We start from the raw sequence: 27,480 nt of genomic DNA, 5'->3' as shown, positions 1-27,480 counted from the left end.
GGGTAATTTTCAAAGCGATTTCTCAGCAAAATAAACCACAGAGACATAGATGGATGGGGGAGTTTGCTTTGAATAATAAAAATGAATTATATAGCATTTTTTTGGTTTGTGGTGCTCAGATGCAGTGAAGATCCACTTGAACATTGACACCCACAGCAGTTCGCATGAACAGAGTGGGTTTGTCATGTGGTGTGGGAAATGCACAGGAATTGCTGAAAATCCTGCGCCACATCAGTGTGATCCTGGCCTTCAATGTTCTTAGTCTGATGGCCAGCATCATTCAACCCAACGCTTTCTGAACTTGGGCTATCCTGGACCCTTCCCCATCTGTTAATGGACAGTGAAAGGTGAAGTAGCACAGCAATGAGCTCATCTCTCTGCTTTTCTCTTCCTATTAGCATTTTTAAAGATATTAATTACAAATCTGCATATTGTGTTTTTTAAATCTGACCAGAGTTCAGCATTTACTTGTATTCACAAAAAATATAGATTCTAACTTTTGATTGCAGTACTTCAAACCATATATTTTGCACTCACTTTTGTGAACTTCTCTTTTCCAGGGTATTGCTGAATTTGACATGGAATGTTTTAAAAAATATGGCAAAATATGGGGGTAAGTTTTCTTTATTGTGTTACCCGAATACATTACCTTGCAGAAACAGCTGAGCAATGGTTATGTCCCTCACTGGTCTTTGAGAGTGTAGTGCTTTGCTTCTATCTACAATAGAGAAAACACATCACGTAAATTTTTTTGAATCCCAGTCTAAATTTGCTTACTCGATCTTCTAGAGGGCTACAAGTGTCTATGAGGCAGATACAGCTGGCTAAAGCCGATCATAGTAAGCAATTGGGTTTAGTGACCTGGCTGACCCACTATGAGATGCAGAATAGTAATTATAACTAAACTTGATGACATGGAGATGTTTGAGATACATTTATAGATTTATAGATTTACATTATTTTGCAGGGTTTAGCTTCAATACTAGGTTTCAGCCTGAAACTGTAGTTCCTAAAGGCACTTTGGTCGGAGTCTAGTTTACATACTATGAGGAGCAGTTTTAATTTTCACATATCCTCAGATATCCACAAAAATTAGATTTTTTTATTATTACTCAATACAAGGCCTACTAGTGTGCCAATCCCACATCAAGCTTTGAGCATTCTGTAGCCGATCAGAGAAAGAGAAAATTGTGCATAGTACATAAGCATCATCATTTTAATGTGAAGATTTGTGTTTTTATTCATACAATGCTATTTGTGGCAAGAAATAGGGGCACAATATGAAACTACAATATGTCAGGGACCATGAACCAGGCAGAGACAGAAAATGCAGTTAAAGTCACACCTTTAATGTAAAAGTAAAAATAATACAGATCAGGAACGTAGTCAAGAACAGAAGCCAGGGTTAAGAACCCAAAACAGGTAATCAGACAAGCCAGAATTAGAAAGCCAGGAGTCAATGTTCGAAGCCAAAGATCAGGAACCAGAAGAAACGTCAGCCAGGCAAAGTCATTACAGAACACAGCAGAGACACACTGGAGATGTTGACCAGGTGAAGGCACGGAGGGAATGAGCACGGCAGTTTAACTACTTCAGCTCCGGGAAGGTTTTACCCCCTTAATCACCAGGCCACGAAGATATACGTGATTTTGCGCAGCCGAGCCACCCTGCCGCAGTATATCTGCGGTGGGGGGGGGGGGGGGTCGGCAACTGGTTAAAAAGCAAAACTGGGCTGGCTGTAGGCTGTTCTAATGAGTGACTGTGGAAACAACGTGTGGCTGGTAATTGACAGCTGAGCAGCCTGGAGCTGCTAGAAGTCCAACCCTGACACAATGCTAAGCTGTGGTGATTGTTTAACAAAGGGATATCTGGGATTGTGTGGTCCTTGATGGAATTTAGATAGATGGAGGACTTGAAGCACTTTGTAGTTTCAGGTTACATACTGTGTATATGTATATGTGTATGTGACTATGTTTGCTATCGCACAAAAGTTCAACCTCATTGAAAAATCACTGTGTGCTGGATACCGGGGATAAAGCTGTTAACTATGTCGCTACTGAAAGAAAAACAGAAAATTGTATCATGCTTACCATAATTTTCTTTTCCTGGTGCCCTGCCTACTTCTGCTAACGGGACTAGTGCATAGCTATAAAAAGTTAACAACCACACAACAGCCCATTCCCTGTACATCGGTAGGACTGAACTGGGTGGGTTCGGTATGCTGCCGTGGATATGCATCAGGAAAATAAAATTACAGTAAGTATGATACAATTCTGTTTTCCTGGTGCTTCCATGGCAGCATACGTGTGATAGATCAATAACAAGCTATCAGGATGGGAAACTTCAGCAAATTTCCATCATAAGAAAGTGAGTAAGCTACTGGCTTCCTGCCAAAGACAGGTGTAGTGAGGACTACTTAGCCTTGGCTATCAGTAGTGATGAGTAGTGCCCATGATGTTCAGATGCTGCTGGAGGAGCATACAGCAAATACCTTCGGTGGTTACAACCCGGCCATACAGCGGGACCATAGAAGTAACTTAAGAAACCGCAAGGTGATTGTGTGCTGGAGCCTTCTACCATTGTTGGTTTCTAAGGAGCTAGGTATAGCTACTTTGGCTAGCTAATGACTATTTGCAAGTGTGCCATCATTGATCTGGATGTATTGAAGGAGTACTTCACCCAAGTCGGACAAAGCAATCTCACTACGGGATAAGCAAACATATGCCCACAGGCTATTGATGCCATGACAACAGCAAGGCTGTGAACTTCCAGCAGCTTGAAGAGCTTCCTTAATATTTCTTATACCAGAAGCTGGATTTGGATAAAGGCAAATGTCTGTCTGCTAGAAAAACAATTGAGCATCATCCCTGATACCCTCCCCATCTGCATCAACATGCAAATCCCCAGTACAGGCTCCCGGAGCGCACCCCCTCAAGATCACATGCCCCCAAAGTCTGCCCCAAAAATTACAGTGCAGATGGAAAAAGGACAATGGACAGCACCCAAATGCTCCCGCAGCAAGTGCATTAATCAATCTACAATCACCCTAAGCCCATGGTAGAACACAGGGAAAATGAGGATAGAAGCCTACGTGGTAGCCTTGCTAAACTGAGAAACTGTAGTCTAGAGCCAAAAACTCAGGATGCACGCATAGATTTAGTAGAGTGCATCTTGTCAGGACAGCATGGAATCTGAACTCTAGACCATGGAGTTGGTTGATGGTCTGCTGAGTCAACTTGACATGATGGAGCTAGAAAATGGAGCATCAGTACAGGATCCATCTTGAAATGCAAAACGAAAGTAAAGGCTGAGAGAAACTTTCCAACATGACCACATCTAAGCAAAATACAGAAACTTCCTTTTGGGTGAACTGGGTGCGGATCAAAGAACTAAAAAAGAATGTCAGGTTTGAGGGGACAGATAGAAACTAACCAGAGCAAGAAGGAGAACTGGGTTCCAACAGCCTTGTGTTGTGTTAAACCCATTAAAGGTTCAATGCCAGACAAGGTCACCAGTCTTGAACAGTCACTTCTCCAAGTGAAGGCTACAAGTGAACTACTTAAGATCCCACAAAGTCAAATGGGCAGCAATATTAAGAGTCAAATGCTCACCTAGGCCCAGCTGCAGGAGAGGACTTGTCCAGCAAATAAACTTTTTTGAGGCTTACACCAAAATAAGCAATCACCACATGTCCAGCAATAGATTTAACATGAAGAAGTAGACCTCCCTGCTTAGCATCAAGGGATTCTTAGACTCCATGATGCCCGGTCTCAAAATTTGAGCTTCAATTATCAAGCTGTCAAAGTCAGTTTGAAGCTGGATGGCAAAACCCATTCCTTGTGAACAGATGATCCTGATCCAATAGATCCCTTGGAGCAACTGTCTGGCACTGCTTTTAGGTTGGCATACCAACATCTGCCTGAATCAGACTGGAACACCGGAATGCTTTCCATTTCGAACATGCAAGACAAACGAGGGAAGAAAGTACTGAAAGTCACAGGAGCATCCTACCAGAGGACTACTGCACCTGCGTCAAAACCGCCTAGCCTTTAGTTTGACTTCATGGGCCCGGTAGTCAACCTCTGAAGTTTCCCTATCTGGAACATATCTCCAGGAATAGCTCCAGAGGTAGAAATCAGTCTCACAGGTTTAGGCACTTCTGCCTGCCAAGGTGTATACCTGGAATGCTCATGCCGGACAAGGCTGGAGCCTGACGTTTTGCCAAGGATACCAATCTAGCTTCTTACTGCAAAACTCTGGATGCACCTGAAAATTGAAGTACACCACCTTTATGGCAATGTCTTCTTGGATCCAGATGATATAAAACAGCCCAGAACTTCTAGATGTTACCTTGGAAAACAAGACACCAAAGACAACCAAGCCCCTTGATATTAAGGGTGTCTAGGTCTGTACCCCAGAATGATCCACTGTCTGAGGTGTCTTTCCATGGAGATTTCTTAAAAAAGGAAGAGAAGAATTCCTTGCATGAGAGCCAGACCCCTGAGCCTCAGCAATAAGGAAATCACCTGACCAAAGGCTGAGTCAACTTGTCCCTCAACGAACAGAGGCCTGTAAAAGCCTGGGGTGAAACCAGGCCAAAGAAATTGCCTCACATGAGGCTACCCTCAGTTCTAGGCCTCTCATACAAAAGTGGAGATCCAGATCGCTCCTGGTACAGACAGCTTGAATCTGAGACTAGAGTGTGTATGAATCTATCAAAATGACTGGAATATCTGGAGGACCATGTCAGGTTGCTCGATAGAGCCTGCATCAATTATTCCCCATCTAAGGATCTCTTTATGAGAATACACTAGTACTGGGTCTGGAATCCTAATACATGAGGTGCTGATCAATAGACAAGGGGCAGGATCCCAGAATAGTAGTGCATGGGTCCAAAAACAATGCACAAAAATTGCTTAAAGGATGGGCATAGAGATGGGCTCAACCCACCCACCCGACCCCACCTGGAATACAAAACCACACATGGCCAACCACAGGCAGAGAGACACCCCCCTACCCCGCGCAGCTGCAGACTGGGAAATGCCCAACCACCCATGACCAGCGGCGCCAGCAGGACTGGGAGGGCCGGGACCAGGACCCTGAACACACCCGAGCCCACCCCCAGATGGGAACATTAATTATCTTAGATGCCCACCAAGTCAGAAAGTGTTCCAGGCGAAGGGAGGCAATGCAAATTTTGTATTTTTCTCTTGAAATCTTGCATCTGAACCCAGCCCCTAAAACTTCAAGATGCATACCAGATAATGCTACCATGGGCTCTTGGATAGTGAACTGTTTGCCACCACAATTAAGGCAGAAGCACCTTGACCCAGAAAACATTCAGAGTATCTGCAGAGGCCACAAATGGAGAAAAATTAGAATGAGAAAAAGATCTTGCAATCTGTACTCTAGCCTTCTTCCACTAGTAATGACAAGTGCTCAACATCAGTCGCATCTCTCCTGTACTGTCTCAAAAGAGAACCTGTCTCTGGAAGGCCCTGCGGGCTACTTCTTATGACTGAGGGAATGATATAGCAACTTTCTTTTCTCCACGGTACTTTTTCACAGGAAGACATTGACAACACCTGGTGGGTGTTGTGTTGCTTTAAGGATGCTTTATGGTGCGCCAGAAAGCGCCTTATCCAGCAGTGGGAGAGGATGTCTATTCAGGACTGTCGCAGACTGGTTCACAGTCTGCTCAGAGACTATAACCTGATCGATCTCATGGAGGAAGAGGAGGTCTGAAGATTTCCCCTTCCCCCACTCTCCCTTGTGTGTCTTTGTCCATTCAATAAAGCTTCAGGCTTGTGATTTCATTCCCCTCCACTTACCCCACTTTCCCAACCCCCATCACACCTGTTGCTTTTTTGAAATGCAATATTGTTTGATTGATTGATGCAACGTATAGACAACGTTCTTTAGTTTTAGGGGTATTGCGGCGTCATGCATGATGTGATGGCACGGGGTATCCTTACTCCGCACAACACATCAGGCATCATACCACAGAATGAATGTATCTGAATGTATTTATTTGTATGATCGGAAATGTAATGTAGTGTATTTATGCGCTGTGTCGCAGTACAGGGGAGAATGTACCCCGACAAAGTATTGTTTTTTGTATATCTTTTATGCAAATAAAGATTACATTTTCAACCAAAAAAAAATATGTAGCAACTTTCTTATCTAGAGCCTGCTCTGGTTTCTTACCTGGCTCCTTTGGTTCTTCTCCACTCATGGTAAACTTACCTACCTTAAGAGAATTGGCCAGCAGGGGCAAAGTCTTAGGCTGAACATAAAGTACTAGCTTATCCTCTCTGTTCTTCCTTTCCAGCAGTTGGCCTGCTCTCTGCTGATGGAGGCTTTATGCAGTTGGTAGGAACAGTATTGGAATGACGCTTGAGGTATTGTCAATAACTTGGATGTGGTAACTTCACACAGGCCCACAGCAATCCTTTGCAGCTGGGAATAGTGGGCAGGAGAGCTTCTGTCTCCCCCTTTAAGGCAATATTGACACACTCTATTTTGAAAAGGCAATTTAAACCAGGCTCATAGCAATCCTTTGCGGCTATGAAAAGTGGGGTGGAAGACCTTCTGTCACCCTCTTTAAGGCAATCTTGACACATTATTTTGTAAAGGCAGCTTCACCCAGGATTCACAGCAATTCCTTGTGGCTAAGCAGTATGGGCTGAAGCTTCTGTCTGCCTTTTTAAGGCGTTCCTGATGCACTTTTTTGGCCATAGTGTTAACGTTTGCAGTATGGAAGAGGATGTTCTGTACCTTGAACTGGATTTATGGTGCTCCTCTCATGTATATTCCTGTCAGTGGGACAACCTGGACTCCTAAACCAAGAGAGAGGTCAGTTAGCACCTGAATGCACTCTTTTAGCAGCAAAATACCTACCTAGTCTGATGACCTTTACCTATAGGAACCATGTGGATCTTTGTTATAAAGTGAGCTCATAGTGCAGGGCAGCTGGAACACTAAACTTTAGTCAGGTATAATAATAATGCCACACTGAGACATGAGTATGGACATATCTTTTCTCTAGGTAGCAGGAAATGACCCTTGATGTAGGGTTTGCGGCTTTGGGCGTGCTGGCATGCAGTCCTATCATGTGAGCGCCCTATCTGGAAGCCGCTGGGTCTTTAACCTCATGTTCCTCAACTCTTCTGCCTGCCTTCCACTCCTGGCAAACTTCTCACCTTGCCCACTTCCAAGATGGCTTCCAGATAGTCTTGCCCAAATCCAGGATGGCCACTGGGGGAATACTTGCCCAAACCAAAGATGGCCCCCATGAGAGCTCTATCCACTTCACCTGTTCAGCATAATGCATTATTCCCTTGAATGTAGACACTTACAGCGTTCTCTTCCACAATTGCCACTAGAATGCATACTGAAACATGGTGCAGCTGCAGCCCATCCAAGAGGAGATGTAAACACTAAGGATGATCGAACTTTTGAAAAGTTCGGTTCGGCCAGAACATCCGAACTTCCCGAAAGTTCGGCCCGGATTTCAGAACCCCATTGAAATCAATGGGACCCGAACTTCGGTAATCAAAAAACACAATTTTTAAGCCCTAAAACCCAATAAACGCCCCTAAAAAGTGCCCAGGATTCTGGGTCATGCCCCATTAACTATTAATCACACAAAAAAAGTTCTTAAAAATTGTCATTTTTGATAAAAAAGCCAATTATTGAAAAAATTAAAAAAAAAAAAAGAAAGAGATTTTTTGATTTTGACTTTGGATTTAGTATCTGGGGGGTCTAAAAGGTGTGCATGTGAAGTTTCAGCTCTGTAGCATGTCCAGAACCATGAAAAAAAAAAAAGATAATTTTTCAGTAGAACAGGGATGTGGGACGGGACCCTCCTTTAACTTTAACACCTATATGATCTTTTTTTCTGGTTCTGGACATGCTACAGAGCTGAAACTTCACAGGTACACCTTTTAGACCCCCCCAGACACCAAAAAAAGTTCTTAAAAATTGTCATTTTTGAAAAAATTAAAAAAAAAAAGAAAGAGATTTTTTGATTTTTACTTTGGATTTCAGATCTGGGGGGTCTAAAAGGTGTACATGTGAAGTTCCAGCTCTGTAGCATGTCCAGAACCAGAAAAAAAAAGATTGTTTGTATTAGAACACTTTCTTTCAGGACAGGTAGTTAGTTTCTCTCCCGGTTTAATAGCAGGCATTTTTTGGGGTTCTTTGCAGTCAGGAAAAACATCTGAACTTGTGTATAGTGGCACTGTGCACAAGTTCAGATGTTTTGCCTGTCCCCAAAAACCCCCAAAAAATGGCAGCAAAAACACACCTGGGCATTTGTTTTTTGACGCTAGCGTTTTTTTTGGCATTTTTTTGGGTTCTTTTGAGGCAGGCAAAACATCTGAACTTGTCTATAGTGGTATATATACACACATACTTATATGTTTATACACACCTAGACATATATAGGTGTGATAGTAGCAGAAATATATTAGTGTAAATGATTTCATTAGCGCAAGCATATATTTCTGCTACTATCACACCTATATATGTCTAGGTGTGTATATAAATATATGTATGTGTGTATATACACCACTATAGACAAGTTCAGATGTTTTGCCTTCCTCAAAAGAACCCAAAAAAATGCCAACAAAAACGCTAGCGTCAAAAAAAAAAATGCCCAGGTGTGTTTTTGCTGGCATTTTTTGGGAGTTTTTGGAGGCAGGCAAAACATCAGAACTTGTGCACAGTACCACTATATACAAGTTCAGATGTTTTTCCTGACTGCAAAGAACCCAAAAAAAAATGCCAAAAAAACGCTAGCGTCCAAAAAAAAAATGCCCAGGTGTGTTTTTGCTGGCATTTTTTTGGGGTTTTTGGAGGCAGGCAAAACATCTGAACTTGTGCACAGTACCACTATACACAAGTTCAGATGTTTTTCCTGACTGCAAAGAACCCCAAAAAATGCCTGCTATTAAACCGGGAGAGAAACTAACTACCTGTCCTGAAAGAAAGTGTTCTAATACAAACAATCTTTTTTTTTCCTGGTTCTGGAACTTCCAACAGAGCTGAAACATCACATGTACACCTTTTAGACCCCCCAGATCTGAAATCCAAAGTAAAAATCAAAAAATCTTTATTTTTTTTTTTTTTTTCAATAATTGGCTTTTTTATCAAAAATGACAATTTTTAAGAACTTTTTTTGTGTGATTTGGTGTCTGGGGGGTCTAAAAGGTGTACCTGTGAAGTTTCAGCTCTGTAGCATGTCCAGAACCAGAAAAAAAAAGGATTGTTTGTATTAGAACACTTTAAACACAGGTAGTTAGCTTCTCTCCCGGTTTAATAGCAGGGGTTTTTTGCAGTCAGGAAAAACATCTGAACATGTGTATAGTGGTACTGTGCACAAGTTCTGATGTTTTGCCTGCCTCCAAAACCCCCCAAAAAATGCCAGCAAAAACACACCTGGGCATTTTTTTTTTTTTTTTTTTTTTTGACGCTAGCGTTTTTTTGGCATTTTTTTGGGTTCTTTTGAGGCAGGCAAAACATCTGAACATGTGTATAGGGGGTATATATAGACATATATGTCTGAATATATACCCCTAGACATATATAGGTGTGATAGTAGCAGAAATATATTCCTGTAAATGATTTCATTAGCGCAAGCATTTATTTCTGCTACTATCACACCTATATATGTCTAGGGGTATATATTCAGACATATATGTTTATATATACCCCCTATACACATGTTCGGATGTTTTGCCTGCCTCCAAAACCCCCCAAAAAATGCCAGCAAAAACACACCTGGGCATTTTTTTTTTTTTTTTTTATGCTAGCGTTTTTTTGGCATTTTTTTTGGGTTCTTTTGAGGTAGGCAAAACATCTGAACATGTGTATAGGGGGTATATATAGACATATATGTCTGAATATATACCCCTAGACATATATAGGTGTGATAGTAGCAGAAATATATTCCTGTAAATGATTTCATTAGCGCAAGCATTTATTTCTGCTACTATCACACCTATATATGTCTAGGGGTATATATTCAGACATATATGTCTATATATACCCCCAATACACATGTTCAGATGTCATGTCTGACATCAAACATGTCCTCAAAAAAGCACTGGCAGTGGCAGCCCCTGCAGCATAAAAAATGCTTGGCTGGTGAGAAGCCATATTCCAGTTACGAAGCTTTTCAGAGAAATGATCATTTCTCTATAGCGGTCACCCTGCTATGGAAGGGTTTTGTCACCCTGCTATTCTAGCTGATGAAGTCCCGCCTAGTGGGATGTAATGCGTGCGAAGGGGGAGGGGCCGGTGACGTCAACCGCCATCCATTGCGGTCGAGACCGCTGTGTTTAATTCGATCTGCTCATCACATGCACTTGTATAGTGCTTTACAAGGTAATTTTATGATTTCATGCTATGTTCAATAAAGTCAACAAATAGCTTGTATGAGATCTGGAACACTTTATTGAACAAACTCACACAGAATATACTGTATACCCAACAGGAGGACATCCCCCTCCTAATCATATTACCCTACCAATAAAAACTGTAACCAGAAACATAATTAACATGCGCTAATTAACTAGTTACTTAACCTAAGCTAGCCTGGATAGTTGGATTATTCGGCCCCTACAACAGTGAATACAATGGACACATTTTCTCAGTCAACCTGTGCACCTAATAGACACAGGGGGACTTACACATAAGAGGAGCATTGGGGACTGAAACAAGGGTTTCCCAACCTCACCAAGGGAAGATGGGTTCCACAGCCCCCCCCCCCCCCCCTTAACATACCATGTTTGTTATTTTTAGCAAAAAAAACAGAGACTTTACAATCATTTTGACTATGCACAAAATGCTATGTTACTTGGGACTTGGGCCAAGACACAAGTAAAAATAGATGCAATGTTAACATTTATATTTTCTAACTTAAATATGCATGCGAGAACCAAAAATGAAAACCTTTATTTTTTTTTCTTTCTCATTAAATAAATATGCAATCTTATTATATTTTACCTTGTAGCCAGAAGTTGGTAAGCTCAAGGTCGCATTCTGCAGAGTGATTTACCGGTGTGTGGTGAATTGCTTGATTAGCCTGGGTTGTACATTGATCTGAGTAGCTGCAGATCAAATTACATTCACACATAGCTGAATTCGATAGGCATACCCTTTCCTCTTTCCTAGCAGATAGGAAGCCTTTTGGGTCTTCATTTAACAGCAATCAACATGCGAACAAGCCCTGTGTAAAAAGTTGGCTATACATGGCTCAAAATTCTGCTAATTCTTACTGAAAGGGCAAAATTTAAAACCACAAGTGGCCAGCTTAACAAAAGTTGATTTTAAAATTGGAAGAAGTTATCAGCTGAACAGTTACTTCATCCAATTAAATGCAGTCATTGTTCGGGTATTCAGGTAGCTGAGGGTGCTGTAGCTGTCTGAATACAGTAGCCATCAGTGCAGATTCCTCCATACTCTGTGTATGTTGGCCCTACATGTTTCTGTAATATTGTTGTTGATCATGTCCAATACTGTATATCATAATGGTGTTGACGATCATGTCAAAATGATCAGTAATCAGTTAAAAGCACAGATCAAATGCATACAAATATTCAGGTGATTAAAAAATGTGGGAATCATAGATTATCCCAATTAGGTTATCAAAAGCTAGGAGATAATTGTGTTTCGATAGGGAAGTATGAATAGTACTCTACATTTGCAATTTCTCTCTGCTTTTGTTTATGTATTTCATGAAGGTCCTTCCCATAGATTGTGTGCTTCAGCGCCTTGTTTTGTTTAACTGTGGTGTCCTATATTAATTGGTATTGTTGGTGTTCAGTTGGTATCAGTGGCAGCATATAGGTGCCTTTAATTCAATACCTATATATGCATGGTGTCCTGAAATGTCAGAGTAGTAGATTAGCTGATATTGTTGCTGGTACGTTCCCAGTATGACCTACAGGACCATGTATTGTGTTTTGAGCCTTGTACAATTAATGTCCGTTACACCTTTTGTTATATGTATAGATGTGCCCCTAAACTATTGTATGTATTTATTTTTTCTTAAAGGTTACTTGGTTTCTGAACCTACCACAGACTGAGTGCGTTGGGCCGGTTGTCCGGTGAGCCATGTAGTGTCTCAGTTATCTGCTCCTGAGGCTGAGTGCGATGGTCAAGTTGTTGGAGATCCATGCTGCGTCTCAGCTACTATTTGAGCCTGGTTAGGCCTTGGCCTGATTGTGTGGTACAGTTCTTTACGATTTATTGGTTCTATTTCCATTTGTACTATTTGTTTTTTCTACATTCTGGATTTTAGGCAAACTTTTTACAGTGTATGATATAACTGCAATCTTCCCACTGACCTTGAGAAAGTGTAGCAGTTATTGAAGTACTGCATTTTGTGACCTAAATCTGTGGGTTATGTTTTAGTATCATCGACAATTCAAGATAATTGCCATTCTATACTTTTATTATTAGCAGCCCACCCTACAAAATGGCTTTCTTGGTGTCAGGATCTGATGTTGAAAAGTGTCTCAAGAAATGCCCATGCCAGACAAATCACAGTAGCTGTTCAGGTTTAAATCTTCACCATTAAGGGACACTTGGAAGGAAAGTTTTGAGTCTTCTTGGCTGCTATTAGTTGCTTGAACCATACATTTAGAGTTATTCATACGAGGTGTGTTAATTAAATAACGAAACTGCTTAAATAACTCACCTTTTTTATATATATATATATTACAAATTTAATGCTTGTCCCCTTCAATACTTTCCCCATTTGCACTAATACATTGCTGCATTCTTGTTTTCCACTGGTCGAAGGCATGGAGAAAATAATTTTCTGTCAGCTATTTCAACACATCCGCCGTTTTCTTCTTTACAGCATAAACTTGTCCCTTTAAGCACCGATTTAACTTTTGGGAAAAGATAAGTCACATGGTGCTAAATTGGGCGAATATGGAGGATGTTCAAGTGTAGTAATGAGCTTGTCGGTCAAAAACTGCTTTACAGAAAGTGCTGTGTGAACAGGCGCATTGTCCTGGTGAAGAATAAAACCATTTTCCCATAGTTGCAGCCATTTTTTTTTTTAACTGACTTTCTCTCAGCTTTATCAAAACTTCCTTATAATAATGCTGGATAACTGTTGTGCCTTCTGAAACTCATTCTTTCAAAATGACACCCTTGATATTGAAAAACACAATGAGCATGGCTTTGAATTTTGACTTGCTTTTTTCATTCTTGGTGATGACGGTGTTTTCCAAACAAACTTAGCATTTTTTTGGCACACTACAGAAAACACAACCAAACTAAATGGGTGACTCACAATCAACTGAACGTCATAGAGTGTTGCTTATCATGCAGGTTCAAACTCATTCAAGGTCACCATGTATGCAGTTATAACCGGTTCTGACTGCTTTGTTTACTAGGTGGAATCATAGTCTCATTATTTATTAGACATACTTTGCATTATAATTTTATACAGTTCTAGATAAGTTAAATTTGATCACTAATGCATACAGTAGGCCAAAGACATCTACATTTTCTGTAATTGCTGGCTATTGGATTGAAGTTTCTCTAGTTCATGTGACATGAGCTCACAGATCATCTTCAAATGTTATCTAAATTTTTTTTTCTGCAGGTTTTTTGATGGTAGACAGCCAGTTCTAGCTGTTATGGATCCAGTAATCATAAAAGCCATTCTTGTAAAGGAATGTTACAGTGTTTTCACCAACAGAAGGGTAAGTGGTTGTACTGTATATAAATCTTACTACAGAGTGTAAAATATTTCCATAGTGTTTCCCTCAGCCAAGGCGTCAGCTTTGTCAGCCTGTTTTACTTATTCTCACATCTAGTTTTATCCATTTTATAAATCCCGAATGTGAGAAAAGGGGGCTTTTTAGCCCCCATTTTCTTATGGGGTGGCGGAAGGGAAGCAATTATATTTTTTGGTTCTTAGAATAGACTTCAGCCATATTTATCAGCATTGTATTTGCTCTGTGTCTTGAGGTGATTGACCTTTTGACTCCTAGCCTTGGTTACCCACCCTTCCCGCTCAAATATCCCGCCTTTTTTCAGTATCTAGGGAAGTTAGGTTAGGTATCTGGGGAGTTTTAGATCACCTCTATTTTTAAACATGAATGGGGTACCTTCCCGCTTTTTTCTCCCGCCCTAGAAGCCCGCCAGAACCTGCTTTTGGGACTATTTAAACAGGCATCTAAGGCAATAGGGCTCAATCTTCCAGGATATCTCATCCCAGTGTTCCCCTCCCTCCCTCCCCTTTGTTCGTCGCGGCCAGAATTATTACGTGGTAGGGTCACCTCTGCATTGCAGAGGCGGACAATGTCTGATATGTATTTGATGGATGGTGTTGTTAAACAAGATATGTTTATTGTACAACCCAAGTTGTTTATGACTGGGTTGTGATTTCTTAATGTTATTTATATTTGGTAATATATTTATTATTATTGTTAAACCAGTAATAAACGGCCACGGCCTTATTATTTCCAGACTAAATGTCTGATGTGCCTTATTTGTTAGACCCCGTTCAGACTGCGGCGACACGACTTGGTGGGGCGACCTCGGCGCGACTTGCACAGACTTCATATAATTGAAGTCAATGCAAGTCGCCTCCAGGTCGCCCCAAAGTAGTACAGGACGACTTGTGTCGCTCCTATTAGAACGGGTCCTGTACTATTCAATGGCGAGCGACCCACCGCGACTTGTCAGGCGACCAAGTCGCCTGACAAGTCGCGCTAGTGTGAATGGACCCTTATAGTAGTATCGATTTATATTTATTTTACGGTATCATATACAGTTCACTCCTTCCTGCCATTCCATAATAATAATAACGCTCTTGGAGTGTTTGAACATGTAAGCCTGCTGGACCCTTTGGGGAGGGGCTCAATTTCCAAATTATATTTAAATTTCATTTCACGAGACCCAGAATTGAAATTGCAATATATGTCCAATTGGGAAAAAGATCTGCAATTGACATTCTCAACAGGAGAATGGGCTGTGATGTCCCAAAACTTACGTAAATCTACGAAATCTATAAGCATTCGAGAAACAGCTATGAAAGTCTTCACTCGCTGGTACTACACACCTGAACAACTAAATACATTTTTCACAGAGGTTCCACCTACATGTTTCAGGGGTTGTGGTGAAATAGGCACTCTGAAGCATGTGTTTTGGGACTGTCCTAAGGTTGCCCACACTTGGTCAGAAATCTTTTCCCTTATAGAGAAATTAATAGACAAAAAAATAGCTTTTACGCCACAACAATGTCTATTATTCCAAAACATCCCAGATGTTTCTTCCCACCTTACCAGACTGATACACACTATGTGTATTGCAGTGATGTGGACGGTAGCCATGCAATGGAAAAACACAGAAGTCCCCATCTCCCAGGTATTGAATAGGATTGAAGAAATTAGGTCAATGGAAAATCTCCACCACTAATTTTAAAAAACTATTCAACCAAAAATGGACACCATGGTATTTGTATAAATGCTCTTTAATTACATGAAAACATTTTATTTGGTTCAAGATCTATGTTAAGCTCTGCACATACTACCATACTTCTTGATATATATATTGGTTACCAGTTCTGAAAAGATGGATGCTTTTGCCTCCTTTTGAGGCACGAGAGGTGATGGCATTACGATATTATGTTATTTATTTTCTTGTTCTCTTTTATTACTTTTGGATTTGTTATTTTAATATATAATTTTATTTAAAAAAAAAAAAAAAAATCTGAAGTTTAAAAAACTAACTCTAATTTTGTGAAATTATATCTTTCTAATGTTGATACATGTTAATATAAAAGTTCTAGATTTATACTCGCATTTTCTATGTTTATACAACTTTGTATATGAAATCCCTTTTAATAAACGTTTTTAAACAAAAAAAAAAATGTAATTTTTAGGCCTCATGCACACAGAGCATACGCTTATCCCCTTTCAACACCAGAACTCCTGGCAGGAAAAAGCTGCTTAAAAATGCAGTAAAATCTGCGTAAAATATCCAGTATTGAGTGTTAATGCATTCTGTTGGTCAGTATAAAAATGTATGCATCTAGCATTTAGGCATGTTTGTGTGTGTGTTTTTTAGCCTCAGGTTCAATAGGCCTGTAATCGCCTATATGTGTGCATGGACACATCGGGGTTTATTTACTAAAGGTAAATCCACTGTGCACTACAAGTGCACTTGGAGGTGCAGTTGCTGTAGATCTGAGGCAATATGCAAGGAATTTTTTTTTTTTTTTTCTTGCACATGATTGGATGATAGAAATCAGCAGAGCTTCCCCTCAGATCTACAGCGACTGCACTTGTAGTGCACAGTGGATTTGTCTTTAGTAAATCAACCCGAAAGGCTTACATAGAGGTGATTTTTACAGGCTGCGATAAAACGCTCAGTTTTGGGAACAGTAGCATTTTGTAACCTCTGTGTGCATGAGGCCTCATGGCGAATTCTAAAATGAATGTTTCCTGACAGACTCCATGGCAGCCTACGTGTGGGTTAGTCCCGCCTCCTCCTACCTCATAGGACCCCACTCCCATAAATTTCACTCTGCCCTAGAGACCATGTTCCTTTTTTGTCCTCCTCCTGTTGGATGGATATCAAGTCTCACCTCATGAAGATTTTCGGTCTATTTCCTGGTGATTTACACGATTGATTCTAGGCTGAATTCCTGAAGAGTCCAGTACGCCCTAGCTACTAGCGGGGTAGGACACGGGTGTGCAATCCCATGCATTGGAGAAGCATAAAGCCTGGCCACTGGCGGGCAAGCTGAATACGGCCAATCATCCTGGCTACTAGCGGGAGGCCCATTATTACACCCCGAATCGATGCGCTGGAGGTTTTCGTGTCCCAGGTCTGACCGTGGTTTGGAGCGTGCTTGGTAACGTATGGCAGCCATTTTTTGTATTTTGTCTTGCAGTGTTTTGGAACGCAGGTGCGTTTCATCTTACGGCCCCGGCTCTTCCTGTGTCGCAGCGCAGCTTCCGGGTCACCGCTGGGTTCTGGGGGCGGTGCCGGCGCAGTGGAGTGGCTGTTCGTGCTCGCTCATGCGCACGGATGCTGTCTGTCACGGGGGGGCGGTGACGTCATCATCTGGCGGCAGATTTAAACTGCTGTCACAGTGGATCACATTAGGGTTGTACTGCGGGCATATGCGGCGGCTTCCCTGCGTTTGATCGGTCTCTGCTAGTGGTAAGCTTAATCCTGCTGGATGTCTATGTGCAGTCTGGTGTATGCAGGACTTCCTTACTTGTGTTTATTACAGTCTTCCTGTTAAGAGCAGTATGGATACTTCACCGCCCCCCAGTGGCCAACCCTTACTCTACAGGTAAGAGTTTTTTTTTTTTTACCTATCCCTGTACGGTTCGGATTTAGGGCAGTATGGGTAATTCTTCCCTTTCTCTTAGCCCTCCTAGGTCTGATAAACAAACGAAAGCACGCGAAGATAAGGACCTTACTAGGTCACAACGTCATCACACATCTCCTGGCACTAGTCGCCACAAGTCTTCTACCAAACATCACAGGGAAGGCTCCACTGTTGCATCAGCACAAAGACACCCTGATAGAAGATCTTGCTGGGGTTGTGCAGCATGTGTTTCTGATGGCAAATCACTATGCGATGCATGTTTTGCCCATGCCTCTAGAGAAAGGGGGAATGATAACCAGCAGGTGGAATCACTGGTTAGATGGGTGGTCCAAGAATCGCTACAAAACCTGGAGGTTGACCGCACCTGTACCCCCTCGGCTGGTATGGCAGACATCCCTGTTAGGGATAGCCTCAGTACTCCCAGCCCTTCTCAGCAGAGCATTTCCGGCTTCAACTCCTCCGATAGTGAGGACGAATCGGATACTCCTGGCACAGGCTTTGATTTTGCCTTGGTCCCTACCCTGGTTAAGGCAGTTAAGGGAGCCCTAAAGTGGGAGGAGCCAGTAGAGTCACCATCTAAACAAAGAAGGTACTTCAAGCACCTAAAGAAAGAGCGCCATAACTTTCCCTTTTTAGGTGAGCTGGGCGAAATCATCTCGGATCAGTGGGGATGTGCAGAGAGGAAAAATTCTCTGGTATCCAAAGTTTCCAGGATGTACCCATTCAAGAGTGAGGATGTGAAGCACCTGGAGTCAGCGCCCCTAGTGGACGCAGCCCTCATGAAATTAGCGAGGCACATTACTCTTCCACTCGAAGACACAGTGTCTTTTAAAGATGGGCTGGAAAGAAGAATCGACACTGACCTTAAGAAGATTTATGTGTCTGCTGGAATGGCTTGTAAACCAGCCCTAGCCATTGTGGCTTTATCCAAGGCCATGGAGGCCTGGATACTAGAGGTGGATTCGGATCTAAGGTCCATATCAGAAGAAGTAGCCAGAGCTTCAGCAGTGAATGAGCTCAGACTGGCGGCTTCTTTTCTGGGGGAGGCTTCCCTAGATATTATTCGTCTGGTGGCCCGGGTCCTGCTCTCTTCAGTGACAGCTAAACGGGCTCTATGGCTGCGCCCCTGGCTGGCTGATCCTTCCTCCAAGCAGGCTTGGTGCCGTATTCCATTCGAAGGGTCTTCCTTGTTCAAGAACAAGCTGGAGAGCGTTATTTCGTGGGCCACGGGCGGTAAGTCGGGGTTCCTCCCGCAGGATCGTCGCCTGCTGGGTCAGAGAAGGACACAGTCCAGACAATCTTCGGATAGAGCGAAGGATGCTGGAAGTTACAGACCTGGTCGTGAATTCCAGAAAACATGGAGAAAAAACCATCTTCAAACCAAAAGGCTTCCAAAGGAGCCTCTTCTAGTAGCCGGGAAGCGGCTAAGTCCTTTTGATGTTGGGCCTGTCCAGACGGTTCAGGTCGGTGCTCGCCTTCTCCGGTTTCGACACGTCTGGGCAGCCTCGATAAGAGCTTTTTGGGTCATCAGGACAATCTCCACAGGCCACACTTGGTCGTTCTGCAGTCCACCTATCCTCAAGTTCGTTCCCACAGCTCTTCTACGGTCGGAAGAAAAAAGGCAAATCCTTTCGGCATACGTAGATGCACTGTGGCTTCAAGGCGCAGTAGTTCCAGTACCAGCCAAAGAAAGGTTTCAAGGCCTCTATTCTCCACTCTTCTTAGTAATGAAGAAGAACGGCTCCTGGAGACCGGTCATAGACCTCACACATCTAAACTCCTTTATAAAAAAGGAAAAATTCAAAATGGAGACACTATTGACAATCCACCAGGCGGTTCAGCCAGGAGATTGGCTTGTGTCAATAGACTTGAAGGATGCATATATCCATGTGCCTATAGCAACAGAGTTCCAGAAATACCTGCGGTTTGCTGTGGATCAACACCATCTTCAGTTTACATGTCTCCCATTCGGGCTCACAACATCTCCTCGAGTATTTTCAAAACTCTTATTGGCTGTGGTAGCCCTGATCAGAATCAAGGGAGTTCATCTTCACCATTATTTAGACGACTCACTACTTCTGTCGCAAGATCGAGAGCAACTCCTGGTTCACAGAGATCTAGTCACGACGACTCTTCTCGAGTTCGGCTGGTTGCTAAACTTGGAAAAGAGCCATCTGGAGCCCACACAAGCACTTATCTTTCTCGGGGCTCAATTCAATACAGTCAAGGGCACCATCTCCTTGCCTCTAGAGAAAATCCCGATTATCAGAGACAGAGTACAGCTGGCCAATGTCGTCATCTCATCTCCGGGTCTCACAGTGCCTCAAAATAATAGGTACTATGGTGGCCACGACACCTATGGTGAAATGGGCTCAATGGAGGATACGTCCTTTTCAAACAGGTTTTCTTCGCCAATGGTGCCCAGGCGACATGGATCATCTGATTTGGATTTCCCCAGTAATGCGGGACAGTCTCCTGTGGTGGTTGCAGAAGAGGAATCTACTCAATTGCCATTCTATCTATTCCCATCTCCTGGGTCACGATAACCACGGACGCAAGCAACACAGGTTGGGGCGCTCACTGCCTATCAGAGATAGCCCAGGGCAAATGGAATCCTCGGTTACACAGGGAAGTTTCAAACATCCTGGAGCTTCGAGCAGCGTTTCAAGCTCTCCAAGCATTTCATCACCTTACAGTAGGAACATCTGTCCTCCTGAGGCTGGACAATACGACAGCAGTGTCGTATATAAAGCGTCAAGGGGGAACTCGCAGTCACTCTTTATTGAGAGAAGTCGAGCCAATAATGGTCTGGGCTCAGAAATACTTATCCAACCTCACTGCGGTTTATCTACCAGGGACACAGAACATCCAGGCGGATTTTCTATCAAGAGTCTCCATGGACAACAACGAGTGGAATCTTCATGCCGATTTGTTTCAGTGGCTAAAATCCCTAGGGTTCCTTCCGGAAGTTGATCTGTTCGCTTCCCCGTGCAACTTCAAGTTGGAGAAGTATTACACAAGATTCAAATGCCCACAAGCTTTCAAGGTGGATGCCCTAACAGAGCAATGAAGGTTTCACAAGGCTTACGCCTTCCCACCGGTTCCAGTCCTCCTTCGATTCCTGATGAGACTCAGGTCGGAAGAAGTGGAGGCTCTTGTGATAGCCCCATATTGGCCGAACAGGCCCTGGTTTCCAATGCTGCTACAGCTGAGCTTTCGCGAGCCAGTTCCACTACCTTCCAGACAGGATCTCCTGTCTCAGGGAACGGTGCTACACCCTTGCCCGGCCCATCTGCACCTGATGGCCTGGTTTTTGAAAGGGAAAGGCTGGAGGCATTAGGGTGTCCAAGCTGAGCTATCTCCACACTGTTGAATGCGAGAAGAGCTGGAACAAATAGAGTCTACGAAAGGATATGGAAGAAGTTCATTTCTCATATCTCCAGAAATATGGATGTGCAAGGCACCCCAAAGGTTTAACACATTTTGAGTTTTCTACAGTCTGGCCTGGATCTGCCTTTATCAGTCAGCTCTCTTCGAGTTCAAGTGTCAGCTATCTCGGCTTTCACAGGAACATCCTGGGCAAAGCATCCTCTAGTGAGGCAATTTTTCAGAGGAGCTTCTAGGCTCAGACCACAAAGGAAGCCCAGATTCCCTAAGTGGGATCTTATACTTGTTCTGGATTTCTTTGCAGACCTCAGAAGAGATAACCTGGTTCAACTCTCCATCAAAGAATTGTCTCTTATAGTAGCGTTCCTGGTGGCAGTCACCTCAGCAAAAAGGGTCTCTGAGCTAGGAGCTTTGGGATGCAAAGAACCCTTTTTGACGTTTTTCCCGGATCGGGTGGTTCTGATTCCCATGTTGGATTCGCGTCCAAAAGTATCCTCTATTTTTCATGAAAATCAGGAAATTGTCTTGCCAACATTCAAATCCTATGACTCTGCGACTCATCCACTGGATGTAGGGCAAATTCTGAAACTATATCTGGAAGCCACATCTCATTTCCACCATTTGGATTATTTGTTTGTCCTGTTCTATGGGAAGAATAAAGGCTTGCGTGCTTCGTCTAGAACGATCGCATCTTGGATTGTCCAGTCCATTCAGTGGGCTTGTAGAGCTAAAGGGTTGGCTCCCCCGGAGGCGGTGACAGCGCATTCTACAAGAGGAATGTCGACTTCTTGGGCTGCGTTTCGTCATGTGGCTCCTGAAGTTGTATACAAAGCGGCCTCATGGTCCTCAATTCACACTTTCATGGCTCATTATTGTGTCGAGCCAGCTTCTTTATCATCTGTTGATTTTGGTTTGCGAATACTATCAGTTGATGGTGCAAATTACATTTCTTTTGAACAGCAGATTGCCCACCCTGGTGTGTTTGGCTAGTTATTTCCCACACGTAGGCTGCCATGGAGTCTGTCAGGAAAACGGAAAATTTATATCAAATACTTACCGTAATTTTCCTTTCCTGATGGACTCCATGGCAGCCGGAGTCCCCACCCATCTGCCGGAGGAGGCTTTTTTTCTGGAACATGGTCTCTAGGGCAGAGTGAAATTTATGGGAGTGGGGTCCTATGAGGTAGGAGGAGGCGGGACTAACCCACACGTAGGCTGCCATGGAGTCCATCAGGAAAGGAAAATTACGGTAAGTATTTGATATAAATTTTCCGTTATCTTTCTGCAATGCTGAGGTAGAGAAGTAATTATTTTTCATGGGCAGCTACATTGTTAAAAAAAATATGTTTTTGGAGCTATAAAGCCGCTCCTTCACGTATAATGACAGATAAATTGCAGGAAATAGCAAGAATCTGCATTTTTGCCATTTTTATAAATTTACCTGCCATAATACTAGACCTTATAGTTCTAAACGCCTGTATTTTTAAATATTTTACTTAGCTGCTAAAATGTATTATTTTGACTATTGTTTTGCCTTGTCTACTTGTCTTTATTCCTGGCTAGCATGATTGCTTTATGAAATGCTTAAAGTATAACTACATACTAACTTTTTTTTTTAGTTTTGGATAGAGGGCAGAGAGATTAGAACACTTTTGTATTGCTATCTGTGCCCCCATTAAGGAGATTTGCCCTCTATATTTGTCCTGTTTACCATTTTAATTGAAAGTGAAAGTAAAAGAAAATCCCAAATTTTGGGTTGTCCCCAGAAAAGTAATAGAGGGTAAATCTTCCATGGGGACACTAGTTATGGTGACCTGTGGGTCCCTAAAGAATTCTCCTGATTTGCAGGGATTTCTTCTTGCTTCCTGTTTGGCTATCGGACTGGTAGTTAACGTAAATCTCCGCAATGGCACACAGATGGCGAAAAAAAAAAAAAAAAACCTGACGGGTTATAATACTTCCATGCTCTATCCAAAAATGGAAAAAAAAACGGAAAATTGTATTATACTTACCGTAATTTTCCTTTACTGGTGCCTACCCATGGCAGCATACCAATGATAGAGCTCCGCCTCTACTCCACCTTCAGGACTAGTGAATAGCATAAAAGAAAGACGCCCCCTACTCCCAGCATTCTCATGTAATATAGAATACCGAGGGAGGGAGCGTATGCTGCCATGGATAGGCACCAGGAAAGGAAAATTACGGTAAGTATGATACAATTTTCAGTTTTCCTGGTGCCTCCATGGCAGCAAACCAATGATAAATAACTAGCATAACAAGGGTGGTTAATGCCAAATAAGTGAATTTTAATTGGAAAAGGACATCGTTGATTGAATCGTTCTTCTTCCAAACTCAGCGGTAGTGAGTGACCCAGGGTCGATACGGTAGCGTCTGAAGAACGTGTGTTGAGAAGACCACGAGGCGGCCCTGCAAACCGTCTCCAAAGACACATTAGCCCTTGTCACCCAAGAAGCTGAAACTGCCCTGGTAGAATGAGCCCTCACTCGAGAAGGAGGAACCAAGCCACTCATCTTGTAGGCTTTTTGGATTAACTTGATTATCCAGGATGACAGAGTCCTGCTGGTAGCTTCCTTGCCTCTGTTCTTTCCAAAGGGAACGATGAACAGTCTTTCTCAGGATCTGAAAGATTCTGTTGCTCCTAAGTAGGCCTGAATAACTCTGGAAATGTCCAGATTATGATGGGTGTTTGACTCTGGATCCAACAGAACTGGTAGTGCCCACGGTTTGAGAAGATGGCTTGAGGATGACACTTTGGGGATGAAGCCTCGTAATGGACGAAGCTCAACCCTATCAGGGGAAAAGGCAATATGCTCCTCGCCTATCCCTAAGGCATGCAGTTCGGAAATTCCAGGGGTGATGGCTACAAGAAAGACTGTTTGTAGAGTCACATTCCATAAGGTCGTCTGCTCCACAGGGGCAAAGGGGGATCCGGACAGAACCTCCAAAACTAGAGATAGATCCCACTGAGGAAAAGGGTGTCTAGCGGAAGGGCAGATCCTTCGTACCCCTTTAAAGAAAGTGACCACCAAAGGATCTACCGCCCATCTTATATTGGTTGCTGCCGAGATCGCTGCGACTTGTACCTTCAGAGAACTTAGTCCTAACCCTAAATCCAATCCTGTTTGGAAAAAAGATAGCAAGTTGGAGGATGAGGGGCTAATCGGGTTGAAATCCTGTCCTGTCGCGAATGTCAGAAACTTACTCCAGATCCTGGAATAGATTGAATTTTTAGAGGGTTTTTTAGCCCTCAAAAGCGTGGAAATTACTCCGGGAGTACATCCTAAAGCAGCCTTTTTCAACCAGGGTGCCTTGAGGTTTCTTCAGGTGTGCCTTGGAAAAGTGCCTAAAAATTGTCCAAAAATTGTATACAAGGCGGCGTGTCAAGAAGCCAAGTCAAGAAGTCATCAAGAAGTCAAGAAGAAGAGGAAAAACATCGGAATACTAGTCAGAACCAGTTTATAAATGTGTATTTGCTTTGGAAGAATAAATCACCTTTAATGGTGGGTGTCCTACTTGGACGTGTGGATATTGCTGAATTATGTAAAACTATTAGAATAAGGGTGCCTCGAGACTGTCCATAATTTTTAAAGGGTGCCTCGAGATTGTCCTTAATTTTTAAAGGGTGCCTTGACTATAAAAAGGTTGAGAAACACTGTCCTAAAGATTGCTCCTCCTCTCTGCCTCCAAACATGAAGATCCAGTTTCTGCGGGTTCCGGTGGCATAGGCCCCTCAGAGAGCAGATCGGGAAAAGGAGGAATCTTGACAGGGGATCCCACACTGAGCCGTACTGCCAGAGGGAACCAGGGTCTCTTCGGCCAGAATGGAAAAATTGCTAAGATCTGAACTGATTCTCTGAGGAGCCTCCTGAGGAGTTTCAAACTTAACGGGCGTGGAGGAAAGGCATAGGCCGTTGAAAAGTTCCAAGTGCACATCAGGGCATCTACCGCCTCCGCCTGAGGGTGGGGGAGACGAGAGAAGAACCTGGGAAGTCTTGAGTTCTCTGGGGTAGCGAACATATCCAGCTGTGGGGGAAACCAGAGGTTGGAGATTTGAAGAAAAATGTGTGGGTGGAGACGCCACTCATTGTTGTCCAGAAAATTCCTGGACAGGGAGTCTGCTATCGTGTTGAACTTGCCTGGGAGGTAAACCGCTCTCAGATCTACCAGGTTCCTCTCTGCCCAGAGCATTATTGGTTCGACCTCCAAAAGGAGGGATCTGCTGCGTGTTCCCCCCTGTTTCTGTAGGCAAGATACTGCCGTTCTGTTGTCCATCCTGAGAAGAACTCTGTGTCCTTGGAGAAGTGGTGTTAAGGATGTTAGGGCTAAGAAGGCCGCTCTCAATTCCAGCACATTGGATACTGTTCCCCTGGTTGAACAAGACCACCTTCCTTGGAGTCTTGTATCTCCGCAATGGGCGCCCCAACCATGTCCGCTTGCGTCCGATGTAATAATGGTCCAGGAGAACGAGCCTAGATAATGAGGCTTTTCGAGGTTCTTCTTCTTTGTCCACCAGTGTAAGCTCCTGCGCATTACTGAGGTTATTTTGATCCTCTGGCAAAGATGTTCCTTGTTCCACTGCGCTAGGAAGCCTGTCTGAAAGAATAGTTGATGCCAATGGGCCCATGGCACCATGGGGATGCAGGATGACATCGTACCCACTAGGCTCAGGCATTGAGAGGCCATCAGATGAGAACTCTCGATGACCTTGAACATTCTCTGGATGACAATATCCCTCTTCTCGGGGGGTAAGGATACCGTCCCCTGCCGGGTATTGAACAAAGCTCCTAGATAGACCATCTGTTGTGTTCAGGGCCGGCCTTAGGTGATCAGGCGCCCTGTGCGAGCTAATCCCGTGGCGCCCCCCCCCCCGCGCGAATTTTCTTGCACCTTTTTTGCACTTTATTTGACTTTTCTTTTTTATGATCACTAATAACTTAGCCCCCCTTACATAAGAGCCCCCCTTACATCAGAGACCCCCCACACAAAGCCCCCCTTAAATCAGAGACCCCCGACACAGAGCCCCCTTACATCAGAGACCCCACACACAGAGCCCCCCTTACATCAGAGACCCCCAACACAAAGCCCCCCTCACATCAGAGACCCCAGACACAAAGCCCCCCTTACATCAGAGACCCCCCCACACAAAGCCCCCCTCACATCAGAGACCCCCGACACAAAGCCCCCCTTACATCAGAGACCCCCCACACAAAGCCCCCCTCACATCAGAGACCCCCGACCCAAAGCCCCCCTCACATCAGAGACCCCCCACACAGAGCCCCCCTCACATCAGAGACCCCCGACACAAAGCCCCCCTTATATCAGAGACCCCCCACACAGAGCCCCCCTCACATCAGAGACCCCCCTTACATCAGAGACCCCCGACCCAAAGCCCCCCTTACATCAGAGACCCCCCACACAGAGCCCCCCTCACATCAGAGACCCCCCCACACAGAGCCCCCCTCACATCAGAGACCCCCGACACAAAGCCCCCCTTACATCAGAGACCCCCCACACAGAGCCCACCTCACATCAGAGACCCCCCTCACATCAGAGACCCCCGACACAAAGCCCCCCTTACATCAGAGACCCCCCCACACAGAGCCCCCCTTACATCAGAGACCCCCGACACAGAGCCCCCCTTACATCAGAGACCCCCCACACAGAGCCCCCCTTACATCAGAGACCCCCGACCCAAAGCCCCCCTTACATCAGAGACCCCCGGCTCAAAGCCCCCCTTACATCAGAGACCCCCGACACAGAGCCCCCTTACATCAGAGACCCCACACACAGAGCCCCCCTCACATCAGAGACCCCCGACACAAAGCCCCCCTTACATCAGAGAACCCCCACACAGAGCCCCCCTCACATCAGAGACCCCCGACACAAAGCCCCCCTTACATCAGACCCCCCCTCCCCACGGAGCCCCCCTCACATCAGAGACCCCCTTACACAAAGCCCCCCTAACATCAGAGACCCCCCTACACACACACACACAAAGCCCCCTCACATCCTCACATCAGAGACCCCCCCACAAAAAGCCCCCCCTTACATCACAGACCCCCCACAAAAAGCCCCCCCCCCCACACAGAGCCCCCCCCACACATAGCCCCCCACATCAGAGAGCCCCCCCTTACATCACAGACCCCCCCCCTTACATTTTTTGAAGGAGAGAGATGTCACTTACTTTACTTTGTCTGCAGCTTTTTTTTTTCTTTAAACTTCCCGCCCACACATCCCCGGGAGTGTGGGCGGGCGGGAGGAGGAGAAGGGGCGGGGCGAGGAGGAGCTGACGATCTCTCCTCCCTCCCTGCACTGACGCCAGAGGAGAGATCGTCAGCTCCTCCTCGCCCCGCCCCTTCTCCTCCTCCCGCCCGCCCACACTCCCGGGGATGTGTGGGCACTGGGCAGGAAGTCAGCGTGGATTCCGTGGAAGGATCGGAGGCTGAGCTGTGTGAGAGATACACAGCTCGCCTCACTGCAGCAATAGGTGATCGAGGCACGGCTGCACAGCGGGAGGTAAGCGGCGGCCGCGGCCTGTGTTAACCCTGTCCAGACCGCAGTCGCCGCCCACCTCCCGCTGTGCAGCCGTGCCTCGATCACCTATTGTTGCAGTGAGGCGACCTGTGTATCTCTCACACAGCTCAGCCTGATCCTCTGCGAGCTGTGATGGCCGCACGGCGCCCTTGTTGCCCATGGCG

At 44.3% G+C, this 27,480-nt stretch overlaps 1 protein-coding gene across 1 annotated transcript in view; it reads left to right on the top strand.

Annotated features, from left to right (window-relative positions):
• Positions 1–27,480, top strand: part of LOC309554857 (cytochrome P450 3A24-like) — a 73,675-nt gene that overhangs the window by 20,068 nt on the left and 26,127 nt on the right. The window contains exons 3-4 of the mRNA XM_082256580.1: positions 561–613; positions 13,628–13,727. Coding sequence (XP_082112706.1) covers positions 561–613; positions 13,628–13,727 — 153 coding nt within the window. The remainder of the gene's footprint in view (positions 1–560; positions 614–13,627; positions 13,728–27,480) is intronic.

This window comes from Pelophylax lessonae (genome assembly GCF_965119305.1).
Source record: "Pelophylax lessonae genome assembly, chromosome: 1".
In the NCBI taxonomy this organism is placed as follows: domain Eukaryota; kingdom Metazoa; phylum Chordata; class Amphibia; order Anura; family Ranidae; genus Pelophylax; species Pelophylax lessonae.
This window is presented reverse-complemented; position numbering and strand designations above follow the sequence as displayed.